At 40.4% G+C, this 15,909-nt stretch overlaps 1 protein-coding gene across 11 annotated transcripts in view; it reads right to left on the bottom strand.

Moving 5' to 3' along the window:
* Positions 1 to 15,909, bottom strand: part of SCP2 (sterol carrier protein 2) — a 136,999-nt gene that overhangs the window by 93,905 nt on the left and 27,185 nt on the right. For 6 of the 11 annotated variants that reach the window (XR_013520080.1, XR_013520081.1, XM_003733448.5 and 3 more), the window contains exons 4-5: positions 12,861 to 12,992; positions 8,707 to 8,771 (exon numbers count right to left, since the gene is read on the bottom strand). Coding sequence is in view for 6 of the 11 variants with exons in the window: in XM_003733448.5 (XP_003733496.2) it covers positions 8,707 to 8,771; positions 12,861 to 12,992 (197 nt within the window). In the remaining 5 variants the exon portion in view is untranslated. Of the gene's footprint in view, positions 1 to 8,706; positions 8,772 to 12,860; positions 12,993 to 15,909 lie in introns of those variants that run through there. The other 5 variants (XM_009001241.4, XM_078331847.1, XM_078331852.1 and 2 more) reach the window with 2 other exon arrangements.

The raw sequence follows: 15,909 nt of genomic DNA, 5'->3' as shown, positions 1-15,909 counted from the left end.
TATGTGTTTGGATGGCTGACTATTGAGGAAATTCTTTTTCCTGATAAAAGATTTTTTTTTTAATATAAAGGCCCAGGTGCAGTGGCTCATGCCTCTAATCCCAGCACTTTGGGAGGCCAAGGCAGGTGGATTGCTTGAACCCAGGAGTTTGAGACCAGGCTGGGCAACATGGCAAAACCCCATCTCTATAAAAAACAAAAAAAAATTAGCCAGGCATGGTGGCATGTATCTGTAGTCCCAGCTATTTGTGGAGGCTGAGGCAGAAAGATCACTTGAGCCTGGGAGGTCAAGGGTGCAGGGAATCATTGATGGCACCACTGCACTCCAGCTTGGCAACAGAGCAAGACCCTGCGTCAAAGGAAAAAGAAAAAACAACCAAACAAAAAAATAGGAAATAATGTTGCCAACTCAAAAGGTTGGGAAAAAAAAAAAGAAATTATGGCGGAAATTTTTCCACATCTGATGAAAACAATAATGCACATATCCAAGAACCTCAACACCAAGTACAAAAAACAGGAAAAGGCTATATAAAAGCACATCATAATACAATTGCGGAAAACCAGCCATAAAGAGAAAAATCTCAAAAAGTAATATTCCCCAAAAAGAGAGACATTAAGTACAGAGGAACAAAAATAAATAATAATGACAGCAAACCAGGCACGGTATCTCACACCTAAAATCCTAGCACTTTGAGAGGCCAAGGTGGGAGGGATCATTTGAATCCAGGACTTTGAGATCAATCTGGGCAACATAGTGAGACCCTATCTCTATTTCCTTTTAAATTAAAATAAAATTTTTTTAAGTATTAAAAACTAATGGCCAGGCACAGTGGCTCACGCCCCACCCGTAATCCCAGCACTTTGGGAGGCTGAGACAGGCAGATCATTTGAGGTCAGGAGTTCGAGGCAGTGCTGGACAACATGGTGAAACCCAGTCTCTATTAAAAATACAAAAATTAGGTTGGCGTGGCGGTTCACTCCTGTAATCCCGGCACTTTGGGAGGCCAAGGTGGGCTGATCACCTGAGGTAAGGGGTTCAAGAATAGCTTGGCCAACGTGGCAAAACCCTGTCTCTACTAAAAATACAAAAATTAGCCAGCCGTGGTGGCAGGTACCTGTGATCCCAGCTACCTAGGAGGCTGAGAGAGGAGGCTTGAACCTGGGAGGCAGAGGTTGCAGTGAACCTAGACTGCACCATTGCACTCCAGCCTCGGTGACAGAGTGAAACTCTGTCTCAAAAAAACAAACAAACAAAATAGAAAAATTAGCCGGGCATGGTGGTGCATGCCTATAGTCTCAACTACTCAGGAGCCTGAGGCAGGAGAATCTCTTGAACCTGGGAGGCAGAGGTTACCGTGAGCCAAGATCACACCACTGCACTCTAGCCTAGGCAACAAAGCAAGACTCAAAAAATAAATAAGTAGGCCAGCACAGTGGCTCATGCCCGTAATCCCAGCACTTTGGGAGGCCAAGGTAGGCAGATTACCTGTGGTCAGGAGTTCAAGACCAGCCTGGCCAACAGGGCAAAACCCTGTCACTACTTAAAAAATACAAAAATTAGCCAGGTGTGGTGGCAGGAGCCTATAATCTCAGCTACTCAGAAGTCTGAGGCAGGCAGAATTGCTTGAACCCAGGAGGCAGAGGTTGCAGTGAGCCAAGATCATGCCATTGCACTCCAGCTTGGGCAACAGAGTGAGACTCTGTCAAATGAATGAATGCATACATACACACACACACACACACACACACACACACACACACAGCAGGCTTAACATTAGAAAGTGAAACCCAACAGATAGTGAACCAGTATCTTTCAAGTATTAAGGTTTTGTTGTTGTTGTTATTAAGCTAAACTAGAATTCTATACTCAGAAAATATATCTTTCAAAAAATAGGTAAAGATTTAGTCAAACAAAAGTTTTTTTAAATTACCACATATAGACCACACTATGAGAAATGTTAAAAGAAATTCTTTTTTTTACCTTTGAGACAGAGTATCACTCTTGTTGCCCAGGTTGGAGTACAATGGCACAATCTCGGCTCACCACAACCCCCACCTCCAGGGTGGGGAGAAATATTTTTCTTACTTAAAAAATATCTTTAAAAAATAATTGACTATTAGAACAAAATTAGTAACTAGTATGGGGTTTGTAATATACAAAAGTACAATGTACTACTTTTTTTTTTAGACAGAGTCTTGCTCTGTTGCCCAGGCTGGAGTACAGCGGCACAATCTCAGCTCACTGTAGCCTCACCCTCCCAGGCTCAAGCAATCCTCCTATCTCAGATTCCCAAGTAGCTGGGACTACAGGCATGCACCACCATGCCCAGCTAATTTTTTTGTATAGGCAGAGTTTTGCCATGTTGCCCAGGGTAGTCTTGAATTTCTGGCCTCAAGCAATCCTCGTGCCTCTGCCTCCCAAAGTGCTAGGATTACAAGTATTAGCCAGTGCACTTGGCTACAATACATTTCTAGGAGGAGGCAAACAATAAAAAACATGTCCTAGAGTTCTCATAATATTACAGTGAACAGACATATTACTTAAAAGTGGTCTGTGGATAAAGCTGTAACTATAAAACATAAAACCACCACTAAAAGCAAAACAAAACAGCAGAGGTATAATTGATATGCCTATAAGATAAATAATCTGCCATGGCCAGTTTGAAGCTACTAACATGGATGTCACTGAAACCAAACATGAGAGAAGATGTGCATAATCAGATATGGCAGGATGGTACAAACTAGTAGGTATCAGTTCCAGCTAACCACAGGTTTAAACTCAACCATATCAATCAGCACATTAAATAGAAAAGATACAAAAAGTCCAATTAAAAGGCAAAGACTATCATATTGTTAAAAAGCAAGACTCGACAATGCTGTCTACAAAAACCCAATTCAAGTATATAGACAAAAATAGGTAAAGGGATGGAAAAATACATACTATTCTAATTCTACTCAAAAGAAGGCTGGATTGGCTATGTTACTATCAAAGTAGATGTAAGATCAAATAACTAATTATAAGGAATAAACAGGATTATTTCACAATGATGAAGGGGTCAACTTATCAAGAAGATAAAACAATCCTAAATGTTAATATATCTAATATCAGAGCTTCAGCAAACATGAAACAGAAACTGATAGAACTGAAGGAAATAGACAAATCTACAGATATAGTAGAGATTGCAATACTTCCCTCTTGACTACTTGTTCTGTCAGTTATTAAATCAGTAAGGTCATAAAAGACTTAACCAACTTATCAGCCAATTTGACATAAGTAGCATTTATAGAACACTTCACCCAATAAAAACAGAGTGCATATCCTTTTCAAGTGTACACACTATATTTTTCAAAATAAACCATATCCTGAGCAAAAAAAAAAGTCTCAAATAAAAAAATATGAGTCAAACACAGTGGCCCACACATGTAATCCCAGAACTTTGGGAGGCCGAGGTGGGTGGATCACTTGAGCTCAGGAGTTCAAGACCACATGGCCAACATGGTGAACCCCATCTATATTAAAAATAAAAAAGGCCGGGTGCGGTGGCTCACGCCTATAATCCCAGCACTTTGGGAGGCCAAGGTGGGTGGATCACGAGGTCAAGAGATCAAGACCAACCTGGTCAACAAGGTGAAACCCTGTCTCTACTAAAAATATAAAAATTAGCTGGGCATGGTGGCACGTGCCTGTAGTCCCAGCTACTCGGGAGGCTGAGGCAGGAGAATTGCAATTGCTTGAACCCAGGAGGCGGAGGTTGCCATGAGCCAAGATCGTGCCATTGCACTCCAGTCTGGGTAACAACAGCGAAACTTCGTCTCAAAATAATAATAATAATAATAAAAAGAAAAAATTAGCTGGGTGTATTGGTGTGCACCTACTGTTCCAGCTATTCAGGAGGCTGAGGTCAGAGAACCACCTGAACCTGGGAGGTAGAGATTGCAGTGAGTGAAGATCACACCACTGCACTCCAGCCTGGGTGACAGAGTAAGACTGTTTTGAGGGAAGAAAAAAAATACACACACACACACACACACACAGACACACACACACACACACACACACACACGTATTGCGTCCAGGCATGGTGGCTCATGTCTGTAATCCCAACACTTTGGAAGGCCCATGTGGAAGGCTCACTTGAGCATAGGACTTTGAGACCCAGCCTGGGCAACATAGCAAGACTTCATCTCTGCAAAAAATATAAAAATTAGCTGAGCATGGCTAATTTAAAATAAAAAATAAACCCAAAGTAAGGAGAAGAAATGAAACATCACTTTGGGAGTTTAAACTAGTGGTTAGCTGGAACTGATACCTACTAGGTTTATACTCCTGCCATATCTGATTATGCACATCTTCTCTCATGTTTGGTTTCAGTGACATCCATGTTAGTAGCTTCAAAATGGTCATGGCAGGAGCATTTATACCACAAAAGTTGGCAAATGCTACCAGTTAGGACTCCCAGCACTTTGGGAGGCAGAGGTGGGTGGATCACAAGGTCAGGAGTTCATGAACAGCCTGGCCAACATGGTGAAACCCTGTCTCTACAAAAAATACAAAAATTAGCCGGGCATGGTGGCAGGCACCTGTAATCCCAGCTGCTCAGGAGGCTGAGGCAGGATAATTGCTTGAACCCAGGAGGCGGAGGTTGCAGTTAGCTGAGATCATGCCATTGCACTCCAGCCTGGGTGACAGAATGAGACTCTGTCTCAAAAGAAAATAATGCTGAGCACTGTGGCTCAGCCTGTAATCCCAGCACTTCGGGAGGCCGACGCAGGTAGATCACAAGGTCAAGAGATTGACACCAGCCTGGCCAACAGGGTGAAACCCCGTCTCTACTAAAAAATACAAAAATTAGCTGGGCATGGTGGCCCACATCCATAATCCCAGCACACAGGAGGCTGAGGCAGGAGAATTGCTTGAACCCAGGAGGCGGAGGTTGCAGTGAGCTGAGATGGCGCCACTGCACTCCAGCCCGGTGCCTAACGACAGAGCGAGACTGTCTCAAAAAAAAAAAAAGGAATATATAGAAAAATCAATGAAAAGGCCAGGCGCTGTGGCTCACGCCTGTATTCCCAGCACTTTGGGAGGCCGAGGCGGGTGGATCATGAGGTCAAGAGATCAAGACCATCCTGGTCAACAAGGTGAAACCATGTCTCTACTAAAAATACAAAAATTAGCTGGGCGTGGTGGCACGCGCCTGTAGTCCCAGCTACTTGGGAGGCTGAGGCAAGAGAATTGCTTGAAGCCAGGAGATGGAGGTTGCAGTGAGCCAAGATCGCGCCATTGCACTCCAGCCTGGGTAACAAGAGCGAAACTCCATCTCAAAAAAAAAAAAAGAAAATCAATGAAAACAAAGCTGTTCCTTTTATTGTAAACTTTCTTTTTCCATGATCACTCTGACAAAAGATGACCATGGAAAAAGAGAGAACATAAAAATTACCAACATCATGGCAGGGTGCAGTGGCTCACGCCTGTAATCCCAGCACTTTGGGAAGCCCAGGCAAGTGGATCACCTGAGGTCAGGAGTTTGAGACCAGCCTGGTCAACATGATGAAAACCCCGTCTCTACTAAAACTACAAAAATTAGCTGGGCATGGTAGTGGGCGCCTGTAATCCCAGTTACTTTAGAGGCTGAGACAGAATTGCTTGAACCAGGGAGGCAGAGGTTGCAGTGAGTGGAGATCATCGTGCCACTGCACTCCAGTATGGGTAACAAACACTCTGTCTCAAAAAAAAAAAGCTTGTGAAAAAAAATTCAACAGAAGGACTGACACTACTCAATTTCAAGCCTTACTTAAAACTACAGTAATTAAGACAGTATGGTATTGGCAAAAAAATCCAGACAAATAAATCAATGGAACAGAATAAAGAGTTTAGAAATAGACCCACATAAATATAGTCAACTGATCTTAGACAAAGAAGCAAAGGCAATATAATAAAGATAATCTTTTCAACAACTGGTGCTGGAACAACTAGACATCCACATGAAAATAATGAATCTAGACACAGACCCTACACCCTTCACAAAAATTAACTCAGAATAGATCATGAACCTAAATGTAAAACGCGTGTGGCAGAAAACCTAGATGACCTTGGGTCTGGCATTGACTTTTTAGATACACCACCAAAGGCACAATTCATAAAAGAAAGAATTGAAAAGCTGGAGTTGGTTAAAATTAAATTTTCCTCTGTTGCCCAGGTTGGGGTGTAGTGGCACAATCGTGGTTCACTGCATATCAATATGTTCTAACCAGGAAAGATGTTTAACTGTTAATTGAAAAACATGTAAAATATCATTAACCTTCTCTATATCTTTACAAAGATGTTTTGTTTTGTTTTGTTTGGCAGAGCTAGCTGAGGTTTCATTTTGAAAAAAAAAACAATTGAATTGTTTTGTACCTGGAGGTATCAGCAAGCGGGGTACCCCAGGCAGTAAACTTACTAAAATTTTTTAACATGTATGTATGTATATGCATATGAATGCTTAGTTACATATTTCTGTATTAATTTGGGAAAAATGCAGGAAATATAGATACTTAATTATTAACATTGGTTACCTATGAGGGAGAAGATTAGGCAGAAGGAAAGACTTTTAACTTATATACATTTCTTTTTAATTATATTATGGGATTATGGATGAATTTTACTATTTTATAATTTTTAATAATTTTCAAATAAAAGTTATCAAGGTACCTACCATTCACTGCTGAAAAAAAACGTATTTTTCATGTGTCATAAACATTATATATTCACTTAACCAACCTTATTTCTCAGTTTTCTCCAGTTGCCATGCTAATCCAGACAGTTTTTAAAAAATATATCAAATTTATTCAAACACCCATGACTAGGCTCATGATGCTTTCCCTGACATCTAGGAAGAGCTCATTTCCCTTTACCCACTCCTAAATTATCTTTAAGATCCAACCTAACTTCTACCATTTTTAAAGGCATTCTCTAAAAAGGGAAACAACTCATTGATTTGAATGCCTATTAAGTGCCTCTTTTGTGGTTTCTAAAAAATATTATCACATGTATTTAAGTTAATTTGGGGTAGAGGTCCTTAATGTTTCAACAGAGAAAATGGGATCAGGTCAATCACATGAATTACGTAATAGTATAATCTTAGATAACAGTAAAAAATTATCTTCAACTCATTTTCTTTGTTTTTCTGTTGCCCAAGCTGGAGGCCAATGGCGCGATCTTGGTTCACTGCAACCTCCACCTTCCAAGCTCAAGCGATTCTCCTGCCTCAGCCTCCTGAGTATCTGGGATTACAGGCAAACACCACCACACCCAGCTAATTTTCATATTTTTAGTAGAGACAGGTTTTGCCATGTTGGCCAGGCTAGTCTCGAACTTGTGGCCTCAAGTGATCTGCCCATCTCAGCCTCCCAAAGTGCTGGGATTACAGGCATGAGTGAATTTTAAATTTTATTTATTTCATTTTTCTTTTCTATAAATTCCATTTAGATTTTTTTTCATGCCAATAATGTTCTTTTTTGTAGTTTCTTATATCCTAAAGAGGTTTCCAAGCTGTATTTTATTTCTCTAAACATAACAAACATGGTTAAATCTGCAACCAATAAATCTAGTTTTGGTGGTCTTCAGAGATTACTTTTTACTGTTTTTTCTTTCTTTCGGTTCTCAATTGTGGTGCCTTGTTTCTTTAATACTTGGTTGTCTTTAACTGTGTGTCCTTGAAATTTTATTTGAAGGGTTCTCAAAGCCTGGAAGGAGGGTGCTTTTCTCCAGAAGAAAATTTGTCTAGGTTACTACCATTCTGAAACCAATTTAGATTCAATTCATGATTTGAGGTTTCCTGGATCACCCAGATGATGAGAATGTTGGCAGCAATCCCACGAAGGCTAGTCTGTGATTTATTAACTCAATGAAAGGTTTTACTGAGTTTTTATTCTTTCTCTTTTTTTCTCCCCTGTTTTACTGGATGCCATGGTAACTCTCCCTATCATCTCATAGAAGCAGGGAATTTTACTGCAGGTTTGTCCTATCCAAAGAGTTTACCCTTACATAGTACAAATTTAATGTGCATATTAAACTCTGATCTTAGGAAGGCCTGAGCTTTGACTACTTCCCCTTTCATTTTGGTGGGGGGCGGGGGTCGTCAAAATTGTGGTTCACAGCTGCCTGATCAGCAAAGACCTTCAAGGCAAAAGTAGTTGCAAATGCCGATGTTAATTCTCCAGCATTCACCTGCAGTTCTTCTCTCTTGCTAGCTCTTCAATACCTTTAGGATTTCTTTTTTCATATTCTATCCAAATATTTAATTGTCATCAGTGAGAGAACTGGCTCAAAAAACTTGGCTTGCCATTACAAGAATTAGAAGTCCCACATTTTATTAACTCTCTTCAATTTGTTGAATGAAATTCTTTATTGAATGTAATTCATTTATCAAAAAAATGTATGAATGGCTTTCAAATTAAATAGATAAGTCAACTTCAAATTCAACAATCTCATATCTTTGAACATCAATTTCATTTCAAATTAAATAGATAAGTCAACTTCAAATTCAACAATCTCATATCTTTGAACATCAATTTCATCACTGGTAAAATAAACAGTTTGAGCAAAATTATCTCTAAGACTCTTTACTATTCTAAAATACCAAGATCTATGCATACATATAAGTATCACCTTTCAACTTTTGGGTGATATTAGCTCATTTAGTAATTATGCCAAAATAACACTCACTTTTGTTCCAAGGCCTCCCTTCTCCATCTTCTCAAATCCAAGAGCCAAGACACATTCTGCCACACCTTAAAGGAAAATGTAATTATTTTGGAAAATTCAAATTTCCAAACACCTTCAAAATACCATTAAATACTTCTATTTAAATAAGTACATCAAATGAGTGCACAGTGGCTCACACCTATAATCCCATCAGTCTGGGAGATCAAAGCAGATGGACTGCTTAAGACCAGGAGGTCAAGACCAGCCAGAGCAACATAGTAAGACTTTGTCTCTACAAAAATTTTAAAAACTAAAATGTTTGAAAAATTAGCTGAGTGTGGTAGTACACACCTGCAGTCCTAGTGACTGGGGAGGCTGAGGCAGGAAGTCACTTGAGCCCAGAGTTCCGTATCTAAATAAATAAGCCAATTTACATAAAATGCAAATACATACTATAATCCCACAAAGGTTTTTTGTTGTTGTTGTTTGTTTGCTTTTTTGTTCATACAAAGTTTTAGTCTGTCACCAAGGCTGGAGTATAGTGGCAGGATCACAGCTCACTGCAGCTTCCACCTCCCAGGCTCAAGCGATTCAGCTCTCAATTAACTGAGACTACAGGAATGTGCCACTCCATTCAGCTGATTTTTATATTTTTTGTAGAGACAGTTTTGCCATGCTGCTCAAGCTGGTCTTGGAATCAATCCTGGGCTCAAGTGATCTGTCCACCCCCATCTCCCAAAGTGTTAGGATTACAGGTGCGAGCCACTGTGCTGGGTACTACAAGGGTTTTTTTGGATTTTCTTTTTTTTTTTTTTTTGAGACAGCATCTCATTCTGTCACACAAGCTGAAGTGCAGTAGTGCAATCATGTAGTAGTGCAATCATAGACCTCCTGGGCTCAAGCAATCATCTTGCCTCAGCCTTGCATGTAGCTGGGACCACAGGCCTGTGGCACCATGACCAGTTTTCTTGCCGCTCCCCCCCCTTTTTTTTTTGTAGAGATGGAGGTCTCACCATGTTGCCCAGGCTGGCCTCAAATTCCTGGGCTCAGGTGATCCACCCATCTCAGCCTCCCAAAATGCTAAGATTAGAGACATAAGACACCACCTAGCCAAAGTTTTTAATAACAGAGAAAATACTTCTATTTTTCTAGATAAGAGGAAAAATAAGGCCAGGTGGAGTGAGTCACACCTGTAATGCCAACACTTTGGGAGGCCAAGGCGGGAGGATTGCTCAAGCCCAGGAGTTTGAGACCAGTCTGGGCAACATGGTAACACCCCATCTCTACAAAATATACAAAAATTAGTCAGGTGTGGTGGTGCATGCCTATGATCCCAGCTATTAATATTTAGGAGGTTGAGGTGGGAGGAGCACCTGAGGCAGAGAGGCACTGGTTGCAGGAGCTGAAATCATGCTACTGTACTATAGCCTGGATGACAGAGTAAGGCCCTGTCTCTAAAAAAAGAAAAGAGGAAAAATCAATTAGGTGCTTAATTCTTCCCTTGAGTCTCAATATGTTAATAAAATTAATGTATTTTATGTATTAATGTAGAAATATGTTTCAGTAATGAATATAAAAAGCTAATTTAGAATCACATTTAGAAAAAATTTAAAATTTGAAATTAAAAATTAAAAAACAAACCCAAAGAATATCTCAAAAGAATTATTTTTGGAGAGAGGGGGCACCTAAAAATGATATTAAAGTTCAACTGAGGAGCCAAACATTCCTGCAGGAGCTGGATTTAAAAAAAAAAAAACAGAATGGCCACGTTTTTCTTTAAAAATTAAAAGAAATATAATGTAACAGAAACAGGAACCACTAGCATTATCAAACAATATAAAGTTCCAGCAATTAAAACGCTGGGGCTGGGCACAGTGGCTCATGCCTGTAATCCCAGCACTTTGGGAAGCTGTAGCGGGCAGATCATGAGGTCAGGAGATCAAGACAATCCTGGCCAACATAGTGAAACCCCATCTCTACTAAAATATAAAAAATTTGCCAGGCGTGGTGGCAGGCTCCTGTAATCCCAGCTACTCAGGAGGCTGAGGCAGGGGAATGGCTTGAACCTGGGAGGGGGAGGTTGCAGTGAACCAAGGTCTGCACTCCAGTCTGGCAACAGAGCAAGACACCATCTCAAAAAAAAAAAAAAATTAAAACACTGGGTACTGAAATAGTCATCAACAATCAAATCAGTGAAACAGAGAGGACCTAATTAAAAAATCCCTAGCATATATGGAAACATAGGATATGAATTATATACAAAAAAACTGAACACATGCGGCCAAAAAAAAGTGTACACAATGTTTACAATGGCATTATCTTTTCTACCCCCATTTTTAAAAGATGGTGTCTTGCTCTGTTGCTCAGTCTGGAGTGTAATGACACAATCATAGCAAACTGCAGCCTCAATCTCCTGGGCTCAAGCGATCCTCTTGCCTCACCCTCACAAGAAGCTAGGATTACGGGTGTCAGCCACCATGCCCACTATCGCAGCATTATTCATAATAGCCAAAAAATAGAAACAACCTATCAACTGATGGAAACAAAAAAAAAATGCAAACAACAATGTCCATCAACTGATAAACAGGTAGAAGAAATGTCATATAGCCATCCTAGCACTTTCACTTTGAGGGGCCAAAGCAGGAAGATCACTTAAAGCCATTCGTTTAAGACCAACCTGGGCAACAGAGCAAGACCTCATTTCTATTTATTTTATTTATTTTTTATTTTTCTTGTACATTTAAAAAATAGTCCATCTATTTTTAATATGATATATCCATACAATGGAATATTACTTGGCCATGAAAAGGAATGAAGTACTGATATATGTTACAACATGAATAAACTTTGAAAAAATTGTGTTAAGTGAAATAAACCACAAAAGGCCATGTATTGTATGATTCCATTTACATAAATATTCAGAATACAAAAAAACCCACAAAGAGAAAAAGTAAATTAGGTTTCTAAGGACTGAGCGGGGAAGAAAATGGAGAATGACTGCTAATGGGTACAGGGTTTCTTTTTGTGGTGATAAAAATGTTCTAATATGACCAGGTGTAGTGGCTCACACCTGTAACCCCAGCATTTTGGGAGGCCAAGGCGGGCAGATCACTTGAGGTCAGGAATTTGAGACCAGCCTGGCTAACATGGTGAAACCTGTCTCTATTAAAAAACAAAAAAAATTAGCCAGGCATGGTTGTAGGTACCTGTAATCACAACTACTCAGGAGGCTGAGACAGTAGAATCACTTGAACCTGGGAGGTGGAGGTTTCAGTGAGCCTGGATCACACTACTATACTCCAGTCTAGGCAAGACTTCCTCTCAAAAAAAAAAGTTCTAATATTACATAGTGGTGATAGGTATATAATTCTGTGAATATTTTAAAAAACAGTGAATGGTACACTTTAAAAGGGTGAGTTTCATGATCTATAAATTATACCTCACAATGCCTTTTTAATTTTATTTTACTTTAATTAATTAATTGTGTTTTTTTAGAGACAGATTGTCGCTATGTTGCCCAGGCTAGCGTGCAATGGTACATTCATAGATCCTCCAGCCTCAGCCTCCCAAGTAGCTGGGACATGTGCCACCACACCTGGCTAATTTTTTTAATTTTGTGTAGACACAAAGTCTAACTATATTGCTCAGGCTGGTCTTGAACTCGTGGGCTCAAGTGATGTTCTTGCCTTGTCCCCCCGAAGTGTTGGGATTATTGGTGTGAGCCACCATGCCTGGCTAATAAAGCCTTTTGAAGGGGCGTGGGGGTTGAGACAAGGTTTGGCTCTATCGCCCAAGCTGGAGTGCAGTGGTGCCATCTTGGCTCCCTGCAATCTCTGTCTCCCAGGTTCAAGCCATCCTCACACCTCAGCCTCTTAGGTAGCTGGAACTACAGGTGCACGCCACCACACTTGGCTAATTTTTGTATTTTTTGTAGAGACAGGGTTTTGTTACATTGCCCAGGCTGGTCTTGAGCTCAAGAGCTCAAATAATCCACCTGCCTCGGCCTCCCAAAGTGCTGGGGTTACAGGCGTAAGGCCCACCACATCCAGCCTGATAAAGCCTTTTTAAAAATCAATACATTATAAAACAATTCCTCTGATGATCATGTGATTAAATGATTAAAATGGGGCAATCATTCCACACTTATTAAAGTACCCTAGACAAGCACTCCTTACCACCCTGAATCAGCTGGCGGGCCACAAACAAAGCAGTAGAACCAGTAGAACAGTTATTGTTAACATTGATTATAGGAATTCCAGTCATTCCCAAACTGTGATAGATAGCCCTCTGCCCACAGGTAGAGTCACCTGAATAGAAAAACAAAAATTTTAATATGGAGAATTATGGTGCTGCAATACAACATAATACTACATTATGGGTTTTTTCAATATTATACCTTTGCCTAGCATACAACATGTGCAAGACAGTACATATCTTAGAAACAGTTTTAACACTAACCATCATTTACTCTGCAACAAAGCCTAAATACAAAGAATATATGTGCACTTTCTTTACATAATGCAGAGGTAGGGAAGTAAAGAAATGATCAGTTAACAGAAAACAATTCCATCTGGCCAAGGCTGTATGATAAAGCAATATTTCTGTCAGATATAAATCTTTAATTACTGCCAGTAATTAAAGGCCATGATTTATTTTTCATATAAAGATTTTAAACTTCAAAAAGTTTAAAAGACCCTGCATGCCAGGGCATTCCAGGAAAACATGATCCACGTTAAACACACACGTGACTTCCTTTTCCAAATAACATGACCACCCAAGGTAGACACGCTGGAGCAGTGTGATGGGAATATCTGAAGGTCGAGACTACTCTCCAGGAGTCTTCAACAAAATCAGTAAAGTCAGGGATCTGCTTTATAATAAATGTATTCTGCATCCCTTTAACCCAGTATGTTTCCTTTCTAGAATCTCTTGATATCTTGATATCTCAAGGAAATAAAAAATCATAGATAGGTGCTGATAACAAGTCCAGGCGTGTGTGAGGGATTACATTGTTTACGGAGAGTGACAGCAAGGAAAACTGAGCCAGTCTCCAAGCTGAAAACTGCTCAGGGCATTCTAAGATAGTAAATAATATAAATATGTCTCACACCAGATGAACTAGTTCTTTAAACACAGGATATGTGACTCTGCCTCCATTGTTCCCTCATAAAGAATGCTTTCTAGTTTATCTTTAACGTATAGTGAAAATACACTAGCTGCCTGGTTAGTTTACCTTTAATCTATGAAAGAACACACAGCATTGGCTTATTAAACTTATCACTGGAATGTAAAGAATAAATATGTGGGTCAGAGTCTGCTCTTGGCTCTTAGCTGGGAATACTGTCAGGCCCCTGAGCCCACCTTTGTACTCTCTCTGTGTCTGACTCTTATTCCTTCAGTGCCACCTAGGTTGGGGTCTCTACGACCAAGCTGATCTTGGCAAGTGGCGCCCATCCATAGGGCTCAAACCCAGGACAAAGGGTCACCTGAGCAACAGAGAAAAGGAGAAGCTAATCTATGCTGAAGGACACCTGAGAACTCTTCAAAAAATCTTCCAGTTAAGTTAGGTGGAGTTTGGAAGCATCAGGGTAACAATGGGACAAGGTTCAAGTAAAGGAGAAGCTTATCTCAGTTTGCTTCAGCATTTACTTAGAAGAGGGGGTGTTAAAGTTAGTACCAGCCAATTGACACAGCTTTTTGATGCTGCAGAGAAATACTGTCCTTGGTTCCCTGAGCAGGGAACTATGGACCTATAGAAGTATGGGGGAAAGTGGGTTCTATTCTAAAAAGGGCATACAAAGAAGGAGCTGAGGATATTCCCATTCCAATATGGTCAGTTTGGGCAATGGTGCATTCCGCCCTAGAACCATTTCAAACGATGAGAAGGAGGAAGATTCAGAGGGAGAAAGGGAATGTAAAATTGGAAGGAGGAAATGAAAGACAGTTCAGATCAGAAGAGTGAAAAATTAGGTGAGGAAGAGGAAAGAGCCTATCTGTCCGCTCCTCCTCATTATTCTACTAAAGAATGGCCAGATCCACCTCATATTCCCCAGTTGGAAGACTTAGAAGTTGGTTTTTTGTTTTTGTTTTTGTTTTTTTTTTTGAGATGGAGTTTCACTCTTGTTACCCAGGCTGGAGTGCAATGGCGCCATCTCGGCTCACTTTAACATCTGCCTCCTGGGTTCAGGCAATTCTTCTGCCTCAGCCTCCTGAGTAGCTGGGATTACAGGCACGCGCCACCATGCCCAGCTAATTTTTTTGTATTTTTAATAGAGTCGGGGTTTCACCATGTTGACCAGGATGGTCTTGATCTCTTGACTTCGTGATCCACCTGCCTCGGCCTCCCAAAGTGCTGGGATTATAGGCTTGAGCCACCGCGCCCGGCCCATAAGTTGTTTTAAAAGCGAAACTTGCCACTTCGGTGGCTGTGTATTAAGCCTTCCACAACAGCAGTAATTGGGTCTATTCAGGCTGGAATTCAGCAGGCTCATAAGGACGGAGATTTAGAGGCAGGGCAGTTTCCTGTTATAACACACCTCTCAAGTCAACAAGGACAGTTTCAGGTAACATTTGAGCCTTTTCCATTGAAACTCCTAAAGGAATTTAAACAAGCAATTAGCCAATATGGCCCAGGATCCCTGTTTGTAACGGGACTATTAAAGAACATAGTCACTTCCCATAGGCTAATTCCTATTGATTGGGACGCATTGACTAGAGCTTGCCTATCCCCATTCCAGTTTTTACAATTTAAAACATGGTGGGCAGATGAGACTAATATTCAAGCTCAAATAAATGCTAGCACCCAACCTCTAATTAATATTACTGTAGAACAGCTCACAGGAATTGGTGCCTAGGCTCAATTAAACCATCAAGCAACCATGGAAGATCAGGACATAGAACAAATAAGAAAAGTGTGCCTACCAGCTTCGGACAAAATTTCTTTGGGAGGTGAAAGATTTCCATCTTTTGGAGCTGTTAAGCAGAGGCCAAAAGAGCCGTATGCAGATTTCATAGCCAGATTACAAGAGGTAGTAAGAAAGGCAATTGCAGACACTAAAGCTCAGGACATAGTGTTGCGTCTGCTAGCATTCGATAATGCTAATGCAGAATGTCAGGCTGCTATACGGCCACTTAAAGGAAAGGTTCGTTTAGTTGATTATATTAAGGTTTGTCATGACATTGGAGGAAATCAGCATAAGGCTACTTTATGAGCACAAGCTATGG

Source organism: Callithrix jacchus, chromosome 7 (assembly GCF_049354715.1).
Source record: "Callithrix jacchus isolate 240 chromosome 7, calJac240_pri, whole genome shotgun sequence".
In the NCBI taxonomy this organism is placed as follows: domain Eukaryota; kingdom Metazoa; phylum Chordata; class Mammalia; order Primates; family Cebidae; genus Callithrix; species Callithrix jacchus.
The sequence above is the reverse complement of the archived record's forward strand: the minus strand, read 5'-3'. Positions and strand labels throughout refer to the sequence as shown.